At 35.2% G+C, this 21868-nt stretch overlaps 1 protein-coding gene across 1 annotated transcript in view; it reads left to right on the forward strand.

Annotated features, from left to right (window-relative positions):
• MGAT4D (MGAT4 family member D) overlaps positions 1–21868 on the forward strand; it is a 55056-nt gene that overhangs the window by 31592 nt on the left and 1596 nt on the right. Inside the window, exons 6-10 of the mRNA XM_023226016.3 lie at positions 62–175; positions 3043–3118; positions 5407–5521; positions 8300–8430; positions 13508–13615. Of these exons, the coding sequence (XP_023081784.2) occupies positions 62–175; positions 3043–3118; positions 5407–5521; positions 8300–8430; positions 13508–13615 (544 nt within the window). The remainder of the gene's footprint in view (positions 1–61; positions 176–3042; positions 3119–5406; positions 5522–8299; positions 8431–13507; positions 13616–21868) is intronic.

The raw sequence follows: 21868 nt of genomic DNA on the forward strand, positions 1-21868 counted from the left end.
AGTATGTTATTCTGGAAAATTAAACATTCAATTGTAAGTCTGCATTTACTTCTATTTATAGATTCAAAAGGCAAGTGAGGTCTGGATCCTTAGAGGTCATTTCAATACCTGCCTTTTTATACTCAAGCATGTTAAATGCCAAGCACTTAGCTGAGGCCTCACAAAAATTAGCCAGGTATGTCATATTAGAAAATAGTAGCCTTAAATAACTAATTTCATCTGATGAAATCTTGGAATCAGCTCATACTACAAACTATTTAAGACACAGTGATGTTCTGGAGCTGGCTCCTACTGACTTGCAAGACCCAATTATGTGCATCACTTAGCAACTCTGTGTTCAATAACATCGAGTTGATAGCATGAGCCACAGTAGGAGTATTTACACCATGGAAATGGGCAAAAGCTACAAAGCAAGATGTCCATCCCTTCACCCCCAAGTCAGTTGTTAAATACCTACCAGCACACCACTGACGGTCTATGTTCACGTTTATAGACAATAATTAGTAAGGCATAATGAGAAGGAGGGGGAGCCTGTGATTATAAATCATTACAACTGGATTCTAGTCCCAGCTCTTCTGTTTGCTGGTCATTATAGGCAGGTAGTTTCACCTTTTTTTCCCTTAGCTTTCCTAACTTTCTAGTGTGTATAATGACACCTACATTGCATAATTGAAAGAGTCATTATGAGAATAAAATATATTTATGAAAGAATCTTAAAAAATTAAAAGCTCTATACGCATACAAAGGATTATAATTTGGGGTATTAGTGTGGTAGGTATTATGGGAAATGTAATAATTTGGTTCCTCAAAACTTAATAAAGACATGCCAGAAATTAGAAAAAGGCCTTATCCCAGGAAACTGATTAGTCTTCTTTTGTTTTAAAATTATAAATAGTGTGTCAGAATCTAGTAATCTTTTAAGTGTTTTGTTTTGCTTTTAATTAGTGGTTCACATTATGCCCAGTTTTTAAAGTCACAAAGCTGTGAGTCATCCTGGATCCTTGTTTTTCCTTCAGCCTTTTATATCTCTGTCATTGTTTCTTTTTTAAAATCTCTCTACACATTATCCCTCTCATCCTCCTTCCATTGGCTTGGATTTAGTTCAGGCCTTCACCATTACAGAGTCCCTAATCCTAGCCTAACCTAGGCTCTCTTACAATCCATTCTTCACGCTGCACCCAGAAGAATATTTTCTCATATGAGATCAAGTCCAAAGTTTCCCACATATCATAAAATGTACTCATGATCTGGTCTCTGCCAACCTTGCAATCATCAACTTTTTTCTGTCAGCTCTCTGTGCCCTAAAATTAAGTGGCATGCTCTTCTACCCTTTCCACACCTTTGAAAACTTACTGTAAGATAGCCAACATTGTTGATATCTTCATATAGCACTTATCTAATTGTTGTAATTGTATTATTAGTAGTAGTATTATTTTTATAGGAGGTTATGAGACTCAGAAGGGCAAGAATGACTTTGGGTACTGCTCTTTGTATATTCAGGACCTGGCCTGGTATTTAGCTTTGTATGAGGATAAAGTTTCTTTGGGTGAATTTATATCCAGGCAGCCCTATGAGCAGGGATGAGCTCTTACCCCAGGCTACAAGCCTCCCCACTAAGAAAGCAAGCAGGGCTCTCATGCCTCACCCCTCCCTGCCTGCCCACACCTTCGGCAGCGGCTTCTGTGCTCATATCTGCACTTCCCATTCACCCTGCCTCCAGATTATGCTCAAGAAAATTTGTGCTCCGTCAAAATTATTACAAAGTTCAGCTAGGAATTTCCTTCACTCTGTGGCCCATCCCCAATTCCACTGGCTGCCTTCCCTTCCCCAAGGAACTCTGAGATAAGGCCAGGAATGACGTCCCTGGTCTGGAGCTGGGGACCAGGAGTGCCTACAGGGCTCTTCCCACTGCTTCTTCTACTTTTATATTTCTTTTGGCTCCCTAAATCCATTTCAGCTCTACTAGAGTAAGGTTAAATCCGTCTCCTGTGATGTGGATTTTCAGGTTCCCCAGTGGGGATGTGTGTATGGAGGTCAACATTTCCCCCCTTATACTTTGGGAACTCGCAGTTTTTCTGCCATCTCACGGAGTTTGCAGTGTCAAGTCAGTTCTTTCAAAGGGTTTGTGAATTCTTTAGGCTTTCCTGGTATGTTCCTGCAGTGTTTCTTGGAGCAAACGTTCACAATGTGTGTCTCCAGGCACTGTTCTGCCTGGCCAAGCAGGAGATGCACATTAGTCCTGTCTCCTATCTGCCATTTTTTTCTATAATTCTCTAATTCTTTTCAGTTATCATTCAAAATATTTGACTCCCTAGAGTTCAAATTGCCCCAAATCTGGCCACAATCAATCAGCTGGAGCGTAGTAATTCATAGAATTACTCCACTCCCTAGGATTGGGAGAGTTGGGGCAATGTGTGGCCAAACATAAAGTAAGCTTGTGAAGGGAGTTACATCGGGTTTCTTCAAGAGGCCATGAAGAGTTCCAGAGGCTTGTGGAGACTACTTTCAAAATAAAAACAAAAAAAGCAACCTTTCCCTTCCAAGTAAACCAAGGGATAAGACTTAGGGGAAATGGTTTAAAGACCCATAAAAGGAAATATTAATACTCTGTAGCAGATAGTTAACCCTGAGAATTGGGGAGAAAACTCTTGGATGATAGAATCAACAAAGAAAGCTATTAGGAGAGACATTGAAAAAAAGAATAAAGTTTCTTTATACTTTCATTTAAACAAGACCTAAAATCAGAAAGAATATTAACACTATTATCTAGATCAAAACTCACCTAGATAAAAATGTAAAACAAATGGGTTGTGCTTATCCTCATTTAGCAATGATAGACACTATTCATTGAATAAAGATGGAAAACTTTTTAGTATAAATATATTCAATTTTACTTAATTGAAATTAATTAAGTAAAATTAATTACTTACTTGTAGCTAGTACTCTGTTAGTAAATTGCCAAAGAGTTTTTAATTACTATTCTTATAAATAAAAATTAAATAATAATGACAAATATTAACAGATCTTATTGATTACCTTTAGTTGGCGAACCAAGCAAGTATTGGATTTTTGCATTTTGATGCTGTATGCCCAACCCAAGGCCAAGTATTATTTACAGGTAAGAAATTGGGGTGTGTATGTGTGTATACACACACATATATATATACACACCAATTATATCTATAGATAGATATAATTTAAATTGAAAGTGTTACTTTCTCCCTCCTTCCTGTAATTTCTTCTTCCTCATTGTGTTCCTCCACCATACTTTATGCTCAGAAAATAGAAAATACTCACTGTATTAAAAAGGCAAAGGAAGTTTAAAATCAATTATATATGAATATTCTTACTAGGTTCACGGTTACAGAGAAAATTATAGTCACCTGAAGCAAACTGAAAAGAAAATCTCAAAAAAAAGAAATTGTAGTGCCTATATTTATTTCTTGGTTTACAATTTTACTAGATTAAGCAAATGCATTTTGAGCATTTGTCAGACATTGTATGCACTTATCATTGCTACCCTAAATTTACTCATACTTTATGAGTAACACAGTTCTCAGTGCCTTACTGTATTTGTAAAAGTGAATCAATTATATGTAGTTTGTACCCTCTAAATCCCTGTACATTGTTAAATAATAATGTTGTGTTTCTAAATAGTAAGTATGGACCTTACTACATAGACAATGTGCATTTATTGGAAGAATTTGCAGAAGAGAGTTCTAGACTAGAGAGAAAGTTAGAGAAAGGCCTAAAGCAAGGTCTTCTCTTTTATTGGAATTAAAAAAAAAAAAAAGGTCCCTTTTGATTCCTAGTTAGTGGCAATGTCATGAAAACACAAGATCCAGCCAATGTACTCTTCCCAATTTGAAACACCACAGTTCTATTCTGTGTCCTCATAGTGTGCCTGAGGACTGCCACACTTTTCTTTATTACTTATGAGGCTCTCTTAGTCCACATATTATGCATAATATATATTAAATAAAAAAGAAAGTTCATTTCCATTGCCCTCTCTTTCTTAGGGAGGATATTTTTAGGCTTACACCATGACTCTAACCAGCTAGTTGTGGAGTTGTGGGTGAGAGAGCCAGTTGCTTTTGGTCTTCTCTTTGCTGGGAACTACTTTGTGAGTCACAATATCTGGAGCTAGAACGTGGAACCTTTAATTAGGAGCATAAAGCTCCTTCATCTTAGCTATGGGCTCAATGTTCGCATCTCTCCCAAAGCCTCCCAACATTTCATTTTTGTTTTGTTTTGCTCTTGAGACAATGTCTTGCTTTTTTACCCAGGTTGGAGTGTAGTGGCACAATCATGGCTCACTGAAGCCTCAAGTAGCTGGGACTACAGGTGCACATCACCACACCTGACTAATTTTTTGTCGTTTTTACATAGGCAGGGTTTGGACATGTTGCCCAGGCTGGTCTCAAACTCCTGGGCTCAAGCAATCTGCCTGCCTCAGCCTCCCAAAGTGCTGGGACTATAGGCGTGAGCCACGGCTCCTGGCCTCCCTCCCAAAATTAACATGTTAAAATTCTTACCCCCAAGGTGATAGTATTTGGAAGTGGAGCCTGTGGGAGGCAATTAGATTATGCAGGTAGAGCCTCATAAATGGGATTAGTGCCCTTGTAAAAGAGACCTCAGAGAGCTAGCTGGCCCCTTTTACTGTGTGGGGATACAGTGGAAGCCATCATGTATGAGGAATGGGCCTTCAGCAGACATAAGCCTGCTAGCACCTTGTTCTTGGTCTTCCCAGGCTCCAGGACTGTTTTAAACTACCATTCCTATGGCATCTTGTTATAACAGCTCAAATGGACTAAGACAGTCTTAAACTAGAAACTGAAGTATTTGTGAGGATGAAAGTGGATTTAGATAAAGAGACTCTTTCAAAGAGGGATTTAGATGGAATGTTTAGTATTTAGGAAAGAAACAGATAATATCTTGTCTGATTAATCTCAGAATCAAACATGGAGCAGAGTATGGTGTCTCATACCTGTAATCTCGGCACTTTAGGAGGCCAAGGCAGGAGGCTCACTTGAGCCCAGGAGTTGGGAGGCCAAGGCAGGAGGACTACTTGAGCCCAGGAATTCGAAACCAGCCTGGGCAACATAGTAAAACCCTATCTCTACAAATAATATAAAAATTAGCCAGGTGGCACGTGCCTGCAGTCATGCCAGTGCACTCCAGCCTGGGTAATGGAGTGAGACCCTGTCAAAAAAAAAAAAAAAAAAAAAAAAGGGAGCTCAACTAACTGTAAATACCTTCAATTAATTGAAACTGAAATAAAATTATTATTTTATAAAAAACATTTTCTTCAGTATATTCTATTGTATTTTGTATTTTCAAGCTAATGGAGCTTACTCAATGAAAGCGTCGAAGGTACTAATGTCTTTTGGTTTTTTTTTTTTTCAGCTAGAAGATGATATCATAGCTAAAGAGATGTACTTTACAAAAATAACAGATTTTGTAGGTAACATCAGTTCAAATAATTGGTTTTTTATTGAGTTTTCAATGCTTGGATTCATAGGTAAGCAACAGATCTACTTTGTTGGATCAAGTTTTTTAGCACACAATAATTTAAAACATTTAAAAGAGTTTATCAGTTTGTTTATTACTAAAGGAAAAAGAATGGCATGATTTTTATAAAGACATGAATATCTTAACAGTATAATCAGATACAAGTACCCGAATTCCATATAATGTATTTTCTTAAACCAAACTTTTTTCTAGAGAGATAAAATTGACATTTAGACACTTACGTTATGGAAGCATAAAAGAGTTACCATTTATTAAGTGCTTGCTGTGAGTCTGGCACACATGTTAGCTCAGTGGCTAAGACGCACTTTTCTCTGCTTTATAAGAATACTGAAACTCAGATGATTAAAATTGTAGAGAAAGGGATTTTAACTCAGTTGCTGCAATTTCCAGTATGCTAAAACTGACAGTCTTAAAAAATGTAAAAACATAATAGGAATTATACCCACCACAGAAAATTTCCAAATACTGTGCCCATAAAGAGACTTTTTTTTTTTAACTATTCTTCCATAGATTTTCCTTTTAAATTCTTCAATTTTTCTTTCTTCACTTCCATGCTTTTTTCTTTCCTTTGAACCTCAAGGCCCCAAATTAAATTACCATACTCCTCATTTTACGGTGCGTGACATTATTGATTCATGCAGGAACTCTTCCTTATTTATTCTTTTCTTTTATTCCCAATCCCTACACCCACTTTCTGCCATTCTTCAATATATTGCTCACTCTAATATGTTCAAAATACACTTATAAATATACAATATCCATGTAAAATATTTGATGCTTTTCATATTTGTATATTCCTATTCCTTACATTTTTGTCCTCAAAACTTGATTTCTAAACTATCAGCATGTTTTTTTATGTTCATTGAGTTTATTGGTTTTTTACTGTTGCATAAGTGCTGCATAATGATGGCCACTGAAATTTCTGCATTCAGAATTGTGCAGTGAGGACTACCTGTTTTGCACACAGAGGTCACGCATATAAAACTGTAACCTGCTTTTAATTTCTTTACATCAACAATCCCACGATCAGCTGTCTTATAGTCACATCCAAATTCACTTCCTGCGTTCACTTTCTGTGCTTTTATCTGTCATCCAGTCCCTTCTTTTGATGACCTACTTTTGTTAAATGTCATGTGGATTTATCACCGGAAGGCAAGGCAAGGCAACCACACGTTTTGCTGTCTACAAGTGGACTGAATACTGGATACACAGTGACCACTCACCAAAAAACTTTGAAAGAAGTGACTTATCACTTATCACTCACATTTGGTTTATCTATTTCATGAGTGGCAGCCCTTAATTGCTTCCAATGTTCTGCTACCATGAAAAAATGAAGTGATGTATATGTCCCCTGGAGTGGACTGCTGAGGATTCACATAGCTCTAAGTACTGCCGATTGCTTTACAGATTGGTTATATGGTTTATGCTCTCATAAGCAGTGCATAAAAGTTCGTGCTTCCCCATATGCTTGACAACACTTGGTTTTATCTATTATTATATGTATATATTTGCCATTCTCAGTATAAAGCATTTCTGGGATTGCTAGTGAGGTCCATCTGTTTCTCATATACTCACTCGATGACTTTTGTGTTTCATGTTTTCTGTAAAATTTTAAGGACCCAAAGGTTTTTCCTCAGCCTTTTTTAAAATAAGAAGGAAAATTTTTGTTAACAATAATACCCAATGAAAAGCATGGAGACAAAATAATCTTGCTGATGGATTAGTCTGAGAATTTAAAATTCTCAAAAAAATTTATCTTTCTCAGCAAAGTCAAGTAGGAGACACATAAAGAATACTTACATTCTGATCACAAGAGCACATTGAACAAGGTGCACTATTTACAGGATGCCAAATCTTATTCAAGCTTAAACTTACAAAAGTTTTGCTTTTAGTTATCATAATTTGGTTATTCATTATTTGCTAAAAATACGAGCTTGCCAACTAGAATTTTACAACATGGTGACAGCAGGTTAGGAATTGAATAGGCTATTTTATGCATCATTAAATCACTTGCTTTGGTTACTATATAAATGGGTGCAAAACATTAAAATGTGCTTATACATTTTATTAAGTGACCCGTATAAACTCAAGTCCTAGTGAAGAATGAAGCATGCTTACATCCTACTTTCATATTTATCAAATCATTAGATGTATTTTATATTATTTACTTTGAAGTGAATATGTACCTGAATCTTATCCCTTCAACTTCATTTTAAAATTAAAGATGCAGCATATTAGAAAAAAATTATTAGACCTAATGGAATAATATTTTTAAATATAGTAAATCTTTAAGAATAACGAATATAAAAGAAAATGGCATCCTGTTAAAATCTCAAATATTGAAATAAGAGTGTACTTTAATAAAATTAAGTACTAAAAATGAAAAATGTAGTAGATTAATAAAGTGCTACAAAAATCAGGTAAAAAATACAGTTTGTATGAAATTAAGTAAAAGATTACAGTGCCTATATGTTTCATTCTATTCACTTGATTTAGGCAATCGATCCGCATTAGTTATCACAATTGATTTCCTGAGAGTATTGACTATTCTAAACCTGCTTATATTCTCCTTCAGATGTGGTAATTCTTGATACTTAAGCAGATATAGTTTTCAATTTTATCATTGTCCAACTTCAGTAGTGCTTTAATCTTTATTGCTAAGGAATGGGACATACTTAAATTTTAATAACTTTTACTTTTTTCCCATGTTAAAGGAATGAACAACTATATATGAATTATTTGCATCTAATTATATTTTTTCCCATAGGAAAGCTGTTTAGATCTGAGGACTTAACTCACTTTGTACGGTTTTTTTTAATGTTCTACAAAGAGAAACCCATAGACTGGCTCCTGAATGACATTTTTCAGGTAAAGGTGTGTGACACAGGAGAAGATCTTGTGAGTATTTATTTACTTTATGAATAAAAAATATTTTAGGAAAAATATTATCTATGTAATGTAATTACCTAAAATTTGTTTACCAAACCAAATCTGATAAATACATCAATTTTTAAAATTTATAATATCCCCAATTTTGATCTTTCTACCTATTAAATGAAGTAATGAGAGACCCCTAAAATGCAGTGAAAAGTAGAAACAGAGGATCAAAACCAGAGTGAACAAACAGAAAAAAATGGTAGACATAAATTCAAACATGCCAATACTTACATTAATATAAATGATTAAAGTACACTATTAAGAGTTTGTCAGAGTCAATGTTTTAAATGATGCCACCACTAAACTCAATACTCAGTTCAAATATTATAGATAGATTAAAACTGTGGATGAAAAAAATATATACCACACAAACACAAATCAAAGGAGATTTGCAGTTGTAGCTATTTATTTATTTATTGAGACTCATTCTGTACCCCAGGCTGGATTGCAGTGGCACAATCACAGCTCACTGCAGCCTCAACCTCCCTGGGCTCAGGTGATCCTCCCACCTCAGCCTCCTCAGTAACTGGGACTATAGGTGCATCCCACCATGCCCAGCTGATTTTTGTATTTTATGCAGAGACAGGCTTTTGCCATGTTGCCCAGGCTGTTCTCAAGCTCCTGGGCTCAAGCCATCAGCCCACCTTGTCCTCCAAAAGTGTTGGGATTACAAGCGTGAGCCACAATGCCCAGCTTGTAGTACCTATATTAATATCAGAATAAACTTAAAAGCAAAGGAAAGAAACAGTCTAGGTATCAAGAAAGATATTATATATAATAAAAGGGTTAATTTACCAAGAAGACAACAGAGTCTTGAAATACATGAAGCAAAAACTGACAGAACTAAAAGAAAAAATACATTGATCTGCAATTACAGTTGGAGATTTCAACTCTCCTCTCTCTCAGTAATCAACAGAACTGATAGGCAGAAAACCAGCAAGGAGATAAAAGAACTGAACATCACCATCTGTCAACTGGATTTATTGGCAGTTAAAAACCACTACATCCAATAACAGTAAGAAATACATTCTCTAAAAAAAAGACAGATACAGCATTCACCAAAATAGCCCCATCTTGGATCATAAAACAAAGCTTAACAAATTTAAATTGAAATAATTTTTAAATGTATGTTCTTGTACCACAATGGAATCAAATTAGAAATCAGCAACATAAAGATAACTGAAAAATCTCAAGCACTTGGTAATTAAACAACACACTTCTCAATAAGCCCTAGATGAAGGAAGAAGTTTTAAAGGAAATTAGACAACTCTTTGAAATGAATGAAAATACAGTGTTTCAACATTTCTGGAATGCAGCTAAAGCACTGCTTAGAGAGAAAGCTTATAGACTTAAATCTATATCTTAGAAGAGAAGAAAGATCTCATATTCATAATCTCAACTTCTACATTAACAAACTAGAAAAAGAAGGGCAAAATAAAAGGTCAAGGAAGAGAGGGAAGAAAATAATAATAATAAAAGAAAACAGAAAATTAAAAGCGTAAAAATAACAGAGAAAACCAATAAAACCAAAAGGTAATTTTTTTAAAAAGAGCAATAAAACTGCTAAGTTTCTAATAAGAGTGACAAAAAAAATACAGCTTATCGACATTAGAAAGAAAGTGGGAGCTCCACAACATACTCCACAGATACCAAAAGGATAATAAGGGAATGCAGGCACTTCCTTGCATATTCAAAGAGCGACCTAAAAATGAAATCCATCGAAAATTGTAAACTATCAAAACTCATCCAAAATGAAATTGGTAACTTGAGTAGTCCTATATCTACTAAAGAAATTAAATTATTATTTTTAAATCCTCAAAAGGAAATTTCCATGTCCAACGTGTTTAAAGGTGTATTCTACTAAATGGAGACAAAATAATAACAATTGTATATAATATCTTCTCCAAAATAGAAGAGGAAAGGGTACATCCCAATTCTTTTCATGAGGCCGGCATTATCATGACATGAAAACCAGACAAAAACAGAGCAAAAAAGGAAACCAAGACCAAATATCCCCCAAATATATAGACAGAAAAATCTTCCAAGTAATAGTGAATTGAATCTAGCAATATGTAAAAAGAAAAATGCACCATACTAATTGGTATTTATCCCATGAACACAAAATTGGTTTAATGTTTGAAAATCATACAGTGTAACCCACCAATTTAAGACTCTAAAGAAGAAAAGCCACATGATAATATCAACTGATGCAGAAAAATCATTTGATGAAATTCAAAATTCATACATAATAAAAACTCCCAGCCAATTAGGAATAGAAAGAAACTTCTCTGACATGTTAAAGAGCATCTAGGGAAATCCCATAGCCAACTTCATATTTAATTGTTGAAAACTGGATGCTTTCTCTCTAAGATTAAGAAAAAAGTAACCATGTCCATCCTCACCACTCCTATTCAACCTTTTACTGGAAGTTCAAAGCAGTGAAATAAAGGGAAAAATAAAGGCACATGAATTGAAAAGCAAATGCCATGATTGTCTATGCAGCAAATCACAAAGAATACACACACACACACACACACACACACACACACACATCCTAGAACTGATAAATAAGTTTGAGCAAAGTTGCAAGATACAAGGTCTATACACACAAAAATCCATCATTTTTCCTCAAAATAGCAAGGAAACGTTGAAAACCAAATGTATTAGTCCATTTTCACACTGCTATAAAGAACTACCTGAGACTGGGTCATTTATAATGAAAAGAGGCTTAATTGACTCACAGTTCTGCATGGCTAGGGAGGCCTCAGAAAACTTACAATCATGACAGAAGGTGAAGGGAGACAAGGGACGTCTTACATAGCAGCAGGCGAGAGAAAGCCAGGGGGTAATTGCCACACATAAAACCAATAAATCTCATGAGAACTCACTCATCATCATGAGAACAGCATGGGGGAAATTTACCCACATGATCCAATCACCTCCCACCAACTCCCTCCCCTGAAATGTAAAAATTACAATTTGACATGAAATTTGCGTAGGGACAAAGAGAAAAACAATCTCACCAACATTTCAAAATTACTTACAATATTTAAAAAACATTATATATAAAATATTTATATATCTGTATGTGTATACATTTAACAAAATATGTACATTGTCTATATGCTGGACACCTTAAAATGCTAATGAAAGGGATAGAGAGACATACCATGATCATAGATTGGGAAGCTCAACCTAGTAAAGGTATGAATGTTCCCCAAATTGGTCTATGGATTTAACACAATTTCTAATCAAAATCCCAGTAGGAATTTTTTGGTAGGTATTCTACCAAAACTGACTCTTGAATTTTTAAGAGAAGACAAAGGAAATAAATCAACTAAAATAATTCTGAAAAAGCAGAATAAAGTTGGGAAAATCACATTATTCAATCTGAAAGCTTACGATAAAGCTACAGTATTCAAGACAAGCCACCTTTATTGGGAAAAGGATAAACATAAAGGTCCATGGAGCAGAATAGAGTCCAGAAATAGGCCCACAAAATATAACCAACTGATATTTTACAAAGAAGTGTATGCAATTCAATGGAGAAAGAATAATCTTAGCACAAATGTTTACTGGATCAATTGGTGCCCTATCTCTCAACCATACTGCAAACTAAACCTCACACTTTATACAAACATTATTTCAAAATAAATCATCTATCTAAACACAAGAAATCATCTATCTAAACACTAAAACTCTTGGAAGAAAATACAGAAAAAAATGTTCAGGACCTAGGGCTGGGTGAAATTTTTTTTTTTAATGACACTAAAAGTATTTTTAAAAATTGATAAATTGGACCTCATCAAAATTAAAAATTTTTGTGCTGCAAAAAGGTACCATTAAGAGGATGATAAGACACCATAGACTAGGAGAAAATATTTGTAAATTCCATATCCAACAAAGGACATGTATTCAGTATATGTATAGAACTCTCAAAACAAACAACTCAGTTTTAAAAAGGGCAAAAGATTTGAACAGACACTATCCGGGCTCCATAAAAGTAATGATTGTCCTTACGGCAATATGAAATAAGCTCAGCTTTATCAGCAGGTTGTTTTGAGGGTGTATTTACTGAACCATTATTTTATATGCTAAACTGTAACTCCTCAACCAATTTTATCTGATGCTAATTTAATTTCAAATTAAATCAACTCTAGACCATTAAATTACTTTACAGTTAAAAGAGAAACTGTTAATATTTCCTATGTGTTGGTACTGGGTAGAAATGCATCTAAATAAACCTGTTATGTAAAAAATTACTATATATATAAATTTTAGATTTATTTTTCTGAATCTTCTATGTATAAAAATCTATAAAATAATTCTCAGTGATCATAATTATTTCAAATGTTTGTGGGATTTTTATTGTTTGTTTTGGTTTTGTTTTTAAAAAATGGAGTCTCACTATATTGCCCAAGCTAGTCTCAAACTCCTGAGCAATCCTCCCACCTCAGCCTCCCAAGTGCTGGGATTACAGGCATGAGCCACTGTGCCCAGCCTTCAGATGTTTGTTTTTAATAGGAGTGGTTCTATAGGTCTTCCTTCTTATTTTCATTTTTGAGAAAATTATCCAGATTATTCTTCATTGACTATAAATTGGTTCTTTGTTTTAATATCACATTTTTACTCTCTAAGAAGAAATTCAGGTGATATAATTCAATAAAGAAATTAGTCAATGAATATGGGAAGTGAAAGAATACTGTAGTCTGACAGATATGGATAGAAAAATACCAAGCATTTTATTTGAGTTATTATAATTAAAAGAAAGAGAGGAAATATAGTTGGTACAACACTAACCTGGTTTTCTAAGACAGAGTTCATGCAAATACACGTTGTAATGAAAACCTTTTTTACCCCACTCCTTTGCTCTATTCTTATGAAGAAATAGCTAAGAATTAAATATTTTGTTTATATTTTTAAATATGAAAATAGAACTCTAGCAAAAACTAATATATAAAAATTCTACCATCAGTAAACGCAATACAAAGCAATATCTGGGTTTTTATAGAAGATTGTTGTTTCTCTTTTTCCACAGGGAAACTGTATAAAACGAAAGAAGCAAATACGTATTCGGTATAAACCTTCTCTTTTCCAGCATGTGGGTATACATTCATCATTCCCTGGAAAAGAACAATATGAAAAAGTAAGATTTTGAAATGTAACTCTAGTAACATACAATATTTTATAAACTTATAAAATACTATTTAGAAAAAGAGTGGTGACATAAGAGACTATAAAATATGGTTGCTTAAGCAGAATTCATCTTACGGTAGAACTGTATGTTGTGAAGAACATTTATAAATTAAGCAATCATCTTTTAAAACACCAAGTTATCTATCATGGTAAGAAGAATTCAGCCTACATAAACTATTTTGCCTTACTGTTCCCAGTTGTGCAATTCATAGAAGACTAAAAAAGAGTTTTGAAAATTATAATAAAATTCACTATTTTAGTCTAAAATTCAAAATTATACTATAATATTTCAAAAATAAAATCCCTCTACTATTTCATTTAAATGTATCAGAATTTTTATTTCAGACCTCTGTTTTACCAGATGAAGAAAAATTTAGCATTGCTTGGATTTTAGTCATTCTTTAAATTTTGCATCATTTTCAGATACAATATTATTGATAATTGACTCAGCCCCTTAGTGTAGTAGGAGAAACAAAGATTTCAAGGTCAAAGCACCTAGTTTTCAGTCCTGGTGAATTAGGGAGTACATATATGATACTGGGCAAGCTCTAACACTCCGCTGAGCTTGCTTCATCTGTAAAAGCTTCAAAGAGTTTAAATGATCCTTAAGATTTCTTCCACCCTCGACACTTCTACCCTTAGTGTCTTTACACTATGAAAGAAATGCTTGCTTTAATCCTTTGTCAATTGAATGAAAAATAGACATATACATCTTCCCATCATTCATGACTCGCCCTCTTTCTGCTTTTTCTGCTTTGTGTATTGTAATGCATGATTTGGAACCATGCCTAGAACATAATGTGAAGTCAGTAAATGTTAGCTGTTGGCTATCAAGCAAGGGGGAATCCAACAAAGAAAATGTGCCAAACAAGACAAATATGTGCCTGGAATAATGAAAATGTAACTGTTGTGAATCTTTGTGCAAAAAATCACACCATCAGAATACATGGCTGTAGATATGATGCAGAAATAAATTGGTCTATACCATTCTCTTTTTCGACGCTATTATAATGGGATTCTTTCATTATATTTTTTGGCCAGATATGATATTTTAACCTCACCTTTGTAAATTCATGGCATATTAAGGAAATGTAGACATAAACATTCATATTTTGATGTTATAATGCTGGCTTTTTTCCCTTTTTATACCTCATACCACACAAAATAGAAGTCAATAACAATTTAATAATACGTCAAATGTGTTTATATTCAAATTATTTTTAAAATTTTAACAGGATGTCTATTATTAGGAGTTTCATGCTTCTAAAGCTTCTTTAAAAAGTATCAAAATCATTCTTTGGAAATAATGGCATAATAAGGATTAGACTATTTCTCAAATTTCTTAAGAGACTACATCATATTTTAAAATACTAATCCTTCAATAAAGTGGTAAGTATAAGAAAATTGATATAAATATATAGACAATTATCAGATATTTATTAATTTTATTTTAAATTACATTCTATGCATGTTCAACTTTTATTACTGTGTTTCCCTTAATATTCATTTCTTTAAGTCTTTTTAAAAAACTTTTAGGTAAAATTTGTTCTTTAACCAGTTAAATTTTGTTTTACCTTATGATAAAACTTGTTTTTTTGAGAAGCAGTCTCGCTCTGTCACCCAGGCTGGAGTGCAGTGGTGCGATCTCGGCTCACTGCAAGCTCCGCCTCCCAGGTTCACGCCATTCTCCTGCCTCAGCCTCCCAAGTAGCTGGGACTACAGGTGCCCGCCACCACACCCGGCTAATTTTTTGTATTTTTATTAGAGATGGGGTTTCACCGTGTTAGCCAAGATGGTCTCGATCTCCTGACCTTGTGATCCACCTACCTTGGCCTCCCAAAGTGCTGGGATTACAGGCGTGAGCCACCGTGCCCAGCCATGATAAAACTTTTTAAATTGTAAGATAAATTTTCTACAGTTTTATTCAGCGGAAAAATAATTTTATTTATCTCTAGTCATCCAGCTTGTAGTTCAAAAAAATAATAATTTAATAAAACAAAAATATGCCTTTTTAGTGATGAACTTTCTTAGTTTTTAAATTTTTTGAAATTTGCCTAGATTGTCAGTTTAAATGCTGTTTATCATTTCATATTCTAGGTCTATGATAGACATAAAAATTTCTTTTGGAAACAACTAACATATTTCCACATTGGTTAACAAAACCATACTTTCTGAAAATTCAAATAAAATACTTAAAAGAAAGATTTTTCTTAGTTGATAAGCTAATGGTGTGTATTTCTATAATTTTCTACCTCTCCATTGTATACAAAAAGTCATTTTCCATTTATTACAGTGCACTGGGTAAGGGCCAATTGTTTAAATGTACTGCAATTAAGTTTGCCAGATAAAATACAGGACACCCAACTGACTTTGAATTTCAGTTAAACAATGTTTTTTTTTCATATATGTCTCATTTGTTTTGTTGTTGTAGTAGTTATTGCTAAATCTGACAAGCCTAGTTGGAGGTGATGAAGGGACAGGGAGTAGAAGGATACTTCCCATAAAAATGTTTTAAATGAAAAGAATACCACACACAGAGAAGAAAGGATCAGCACAAGAACTCCAGCAACTCAAATGATCAGAGTGCCTTCTGTCCTGCAAATGACCACACTAGTTCTCTAGCAAAGACTCTTAATCAGGCTGAGATGGCTGAAATGACAGAAATAAAATTCAGGATATGGATAGAAATTAAGATCTTCAAGATTCAGGAGAATGTTGATACTTGATCCAATGAATCTATGAATCAAAATATAACAATACAGGAACTGACAGATACTTGATCCAATGACTCTAAGAATCAAAATACAGCAATACAGGAACTGACAGATAAAATAGCCAGTATAACAAATAATCTGACCTGATAGAGCTGAAAAACACACTACAAGAATATCCTAATGCACTTGCAAGTATTAACAGTTGAATAGACCAAGTTGAGAAAAGAATCTCAGAGCTTGAAGCCTGCCTTCCTGAAATAAGATAGTCAAAATAAACAAAAAGAGTGAAAAAGAATAAACAAATCTCCCAGAAGTATGAGATTATGTAAACAGGCCAAATCTATGAATCACTAGCATCACTAAATAAGACAGGGTTGGAAAGCTGACAACTTGGAAAATTTATTTCAGAATATTGCCAATGAAAGCTTCTCCACCCCTGCTAGAGAGGGCAACATTCAAATTCAGGAAATGCAGAGAATCCCTGCAAGATACTAGAAGATCATCTGCAAGACACATAATTATCTGATTTACAGAGGTCAAAATGAAAGAAAGAATGTTAAAGGCAGCCAGAGAGAAAGGGCAGATAACCTGTAAAGGGAACCCCATTAGGCTAACAGTAGACCTCTCAGTTGAAACCCTGCAAGCCAGAAGAGGTTGGAGGCCTATATTTAGCATTCTAAAAGAAAAAAATCTTCAACCAAGAATTTCATATCCAGCCAAACTAAGCTTCCTAAGCAAAGGAGAAATAAGATCCTCTTCAGACAAGCAAATGCTGAGAGAATTCATTACCACCAGACCTGCCTTACAAAAGCTCCTGAAAGGAGCACTAAATATGGAAAGGAAGGACTGTTACCAGCCAATGCAAAAACACGTTTAAGTACACAGACCAGTGACATTAAAAAGCAACCACACAAACAAGTTTGCATAATAAGCAGCTAACAACACAATGACAAGCTCAAATGCACACATATTAATACTAATCTTGAATGTAAATAGGCTAAATGCCTCACTTAAAAGATAGAGTGGCAAGCTGGATAAAAAAGCAAGTCTTCAAGAGATTGGTGTGCTGTCTTCAAGAAATCCATCTCACATGCAATGACTCTTAAAAGCTCAAAATAAAGGGATGGAGAAAAATCTACCAACAAATGGAAATCAGAAAAAAGGCAGGGATTGCAATCGTAATTTGAGACCAAACAGACTTTAAAACAACATCAAAGAAAACAAAGAAGGGATTACATAATGGTAAAGGGTTCAATTCAACAAGAAAAGCTAACTATCCTAAATATATATGCACCCAACTCAGGAGCACCCAGATTCATAAAGCAAGCTCTCAGAGACCTACAAAGAGACGTAGACTGCCACACATAATAGCGGGACACTTTAATACCCCACTGACGATCATCACGGCAGAAAATTAACAAAAGATATTTAGGACCTAAACTCAACACTCGACCAAATGAACCTAATATACACCTACAGAACTCTCTGCCCCAAAACAACAAGATACACGTTCTTCTCATAACCACATGGCACATACTCTAAAACTGACCACAAAATTGGACATAAAACAATCCTCAGCAAATGCAAAACAAAACCTCAAAATCATACCAACCATGCTCTCAGACCAAGTACAATAAAAATAGAAATGAAGACTAAGAAAATTGCCCAAAACCAAACAATTACATGGAAATTAAACAACCTACTCCTGGATGACTTTTGGGTAAATAATGAAAGCAGAAATTAAGAAGTTCTTTGAAACTAATGGGGACAAAGGTAAAACATTCCAGAATTTCTGGGACTCAGCTAAGGCAGTGTTAAGAAGGAAATTTATAACACTATATACCCACATCAAAAAGCTAGAAAGATCTCAAATTAACAGTCTAACATCACAGCTAAACAAACAAACAAACAAACAAACAAAAAACTAGAGAAGCCAGAGCAAACCAACTCCAAAGCTAGCAGAATACAAGAAGTAACCAAAATCAGAGCTGAACTGAAGGAGACTGAGACACGAAAAACCATTCAAAAGATCAATGAGTCCAGGAGTTGGTTCTTTGAAGAAATTAATAAGACATATGGACCACTAGCTTAATTGTAATAATGAAGAAAAGAGAAAAGATTCAAATAAACACAATTAGAAATGACAAAGGAGACATTACCACTGACTCTACAGAAATACAAATAATCATAAGAGACTGCTATGAACACCTCTATGCACACAAACTAGAAAATCTAGAAGTGGATGAATTCCTGGACACATACACCCTCCCAAGACTGAGCCAGGAAGAAAGTGAATCCCTGAATAGACCAATAACAAACTCCAAAATTGAATCAGTAATAAATAGCCTACTGAACCAAAAAAGCCCAGACAGATTCACAGCCAGATTCTATTAGGTGTGCAAAGAAGACCTGGTACCATTCTGACAGAAACTATTCCAAAAAATTGAAAAGTAGGGACTCCTCCCTAAGTCATTCTGTGAGGCTAGCATCATCCTGATACCAAAACCTGGCAGAGACAAACAACGAAAAAAACTTCAGGCCCATATCCTCAATGAACATCAATGCAAAAATCCTCAACAAAAACCCAGCAAACCAAATCCAGCAGCACATCGAAAAGCTAACTCACCACAATCAAGTAAGCTTTATCCCTGGTATGCAAGATTGGTTCAATACACGTAAATCAATAAATGTGATTTGTCACATAAGCAAAACTAAAGACAAAAACCACATGATAGGCTTTCAGTGGTACTAGAACAAAAACAGACACATAAACCAATTAAACAAAATAGAGAGCCCAGAAATAATGCCACACATCTACATCATCTGATCTTCAACAAAGCTGACAGGCCGGGCGCAGTGGCTCAAGCCTGTAATCCCAGCACTTTGGGAGGCCGAGACCGGCGGATCACGAGGTCAGGAGATCGAAACCATCCTGGCTAACACGGTGAAACCCCGTCTCTACTAAAAAATATGAAAAACTAGCCGGGCGAGGTGGCGGGCGCCTGTAGTCCCAGCTACTCGGGAGGCTGAGGCAGGAGAATGGTGTGAACCCGGGAGGCGGAGCTTGCAGCTTGCAGTGAGCTGAGATCGTGCCACTGCACTCCAGCCTGGGCGACAGAGCGAGACTCTGTCTCAAAAAAAAAAAAAAAAAAAAAAAAAAAAACAAAGCTGACAAAAGCAAGCAATGGGGGAAAAGACTTCCTATTCAATAAATGGTACTGGGATAACTGACTGGCCCATGCAGAAGATTGAAACTGGACCCCTTCCTTATACCATATATAAAAATCAACTCAAGTTGGATTAAAGCCTTAAATGTAAAACCTGAAACTATAAAAACCCTGAACGATAACCTAGGAAATACCATTCTGGACACAGGAACTGATAAAGATCTTATGATGAAGATTCCAAAAAGAATTGAAATAAAAACAAAAATTGACAAATAAGATCTAATTAAACTAAAGAGCTTCTATATAGCAAAACAACCTATCAAAAGAATGAACAGACAACCTACAGAATGGGAGAAAATATTTTTAGAAACTATATATTTGATAAAGGTCTAATATCCAGGATCTGTAAAGAACTCAAAGTTACAAACAAAAAACAGCCCCATTAAAAAGTGGGTAAAAATCACAAACAGATGATTTTTAGAAGAAGACATACATGCAGCCAAGAAGCATATGAAAAAAAATGCTCAATATCACTAAGCATTAGAGAAATGCAAACCAAACCCAAACCACAGTGAGATCTCACACCAGTTAGAATGGCTATCATTAAAAAGTCAAAAAATAGGGTTGGGCACGGTGGCTCACGCCTGTAATCCCAGCACTTTGGGATGGGATCCCAGCACTTTGGGATGCCGAGGTGGGCGAATCACCTGAGGTCAGGAGTTCAAGACCAGCCTGGTCAACATGGTGAAACCCCGTCTCTACTAAAAAAACTACAAACATTAGCTGGGTGTGGTGGCAAGTGCCTGTAATTCCAGCTACTCCGGAGGCCAAAGCTGGAGAATTGCTTGAACCTGGAAGGCAGAGGTTGCAGTGGGCCAAGATTGCACCATTGTACTCCAGCCTAAGCAAGCAGAACTCCATATCAAAAAAAAAAAAAAAAGGGCAAAAAATCAAAGATGCTGGTGAGGTTGCAGAGAAAAGAGAACACTTACACAGTGCAGAGTGTAAATTAGTTCAACCATCATGGAAAGCAGTGTGGCAATTCCTCAAAGAACTAAAAACGGAACTATCATTTGACCCAACAATCCCATTACTGGGTATATACCCAAAGGAATACAAATTGTTCTACCATAAACACACATGCACACATATGTTCCTCTATTCACAATAGCAAAGACACAGAATCAACCTAAATGCCCATCAGCAATAGAGTGGATAAGGAAAATGTGGTACACATGCACCACAGAATACTGCATAGCCATAAAAAAGAAGGAGATCATGTCCTTTGCAGGCACATGGATGCCGCTGGAGGCCATTATTGTTAGTAAACTAACACAGGAAGAGAAATCCAAATACTGCCTGTTCTCAACTATAAATAGGAGCTAAATGATGAGAATCTCATGGACACAGAGAGGTGAACAACAGATACTGGGGCTTACTTGAGGGAGGATGGTAGGAAGAGGGAAAGGATCAGGAAAAATAACTATCAGGTACTATGTTTAGTACCTGGGTAGCAAAATAAGCTGTACACCAAACCCCCGTAACAAAAATTTACTTGTATAACAAACCTACACATGTACCCCTGAGCCTAAAATAAAAGTTTAAAAAAAAAATGTTTTAACTGAATTCCTACTTAAGGTCATGCCCTCGACTTTTATTTTTCTTTTATTTTTATTTATGTATTTTTTTGAGATGGAGTCTTGCTCAGTCGCCCAGGCTGGAGTGTAGTGCCGTGATCTCGCCTCATTGCAAGCTCCGTCTCCCGGGTTCACGCCATTCTCCTGCCTCAGCCTCCCGAGTAGCTGGGGCTACAGGCACCCGCCACCGCACCCGGCTAATTTTTTTTTGTATTTTTAGTAGAGACAGGGTTTCACCATGTTAGCCAGGGTGGTCTCGATCTCCTGACCTCGTCATCCACCCGCCTCGGCATCCCAAAGTGTTGGCATTGCAGGCGTGAGCCACCACGCCCGGCTGCCCTTGACTTTTATTAAAGGATAATATATTAATACTGTATGACATCTTTGCATTTTCTTCAAAACTGTTATTTAAAGTTTTATGATTCTCTTTTATGTGAAAATACATGCAACAATTCTCTTTTAGAATTTGATGCTAGGAAAAGATATTTCTCAAAAAACTGTCATGATTTCTTTGGTTTTGTGTGGGTTTTTTTCTCCTTTTAGTAACAAGAAATTCAAAACTCATTTTATATGATATGTAGTATCCATATAATCTTATATTAAAAGCAGAATTTCTTCAGTCCTCATTTTATATTTAATCTCTGGCTTTTTCTTATATATTATTATTAAAGGATTATTGTGTTTT

This window comes from Piliocolobus tephrosceles, chromosome 3 (genome assembly GCF_002776525.5).
Source record: "Piliocolobus tephrosceles isolate RC106 chromosome 3, ASM277652v3, whole genome shotgun sequence".
Lineage (NCBI taxonomy): Eukaryota > Metazoa > Chordata > Mammalia > Primates > Cercopithecidae > Piliocolobus > Piliocolobus tephrosceles.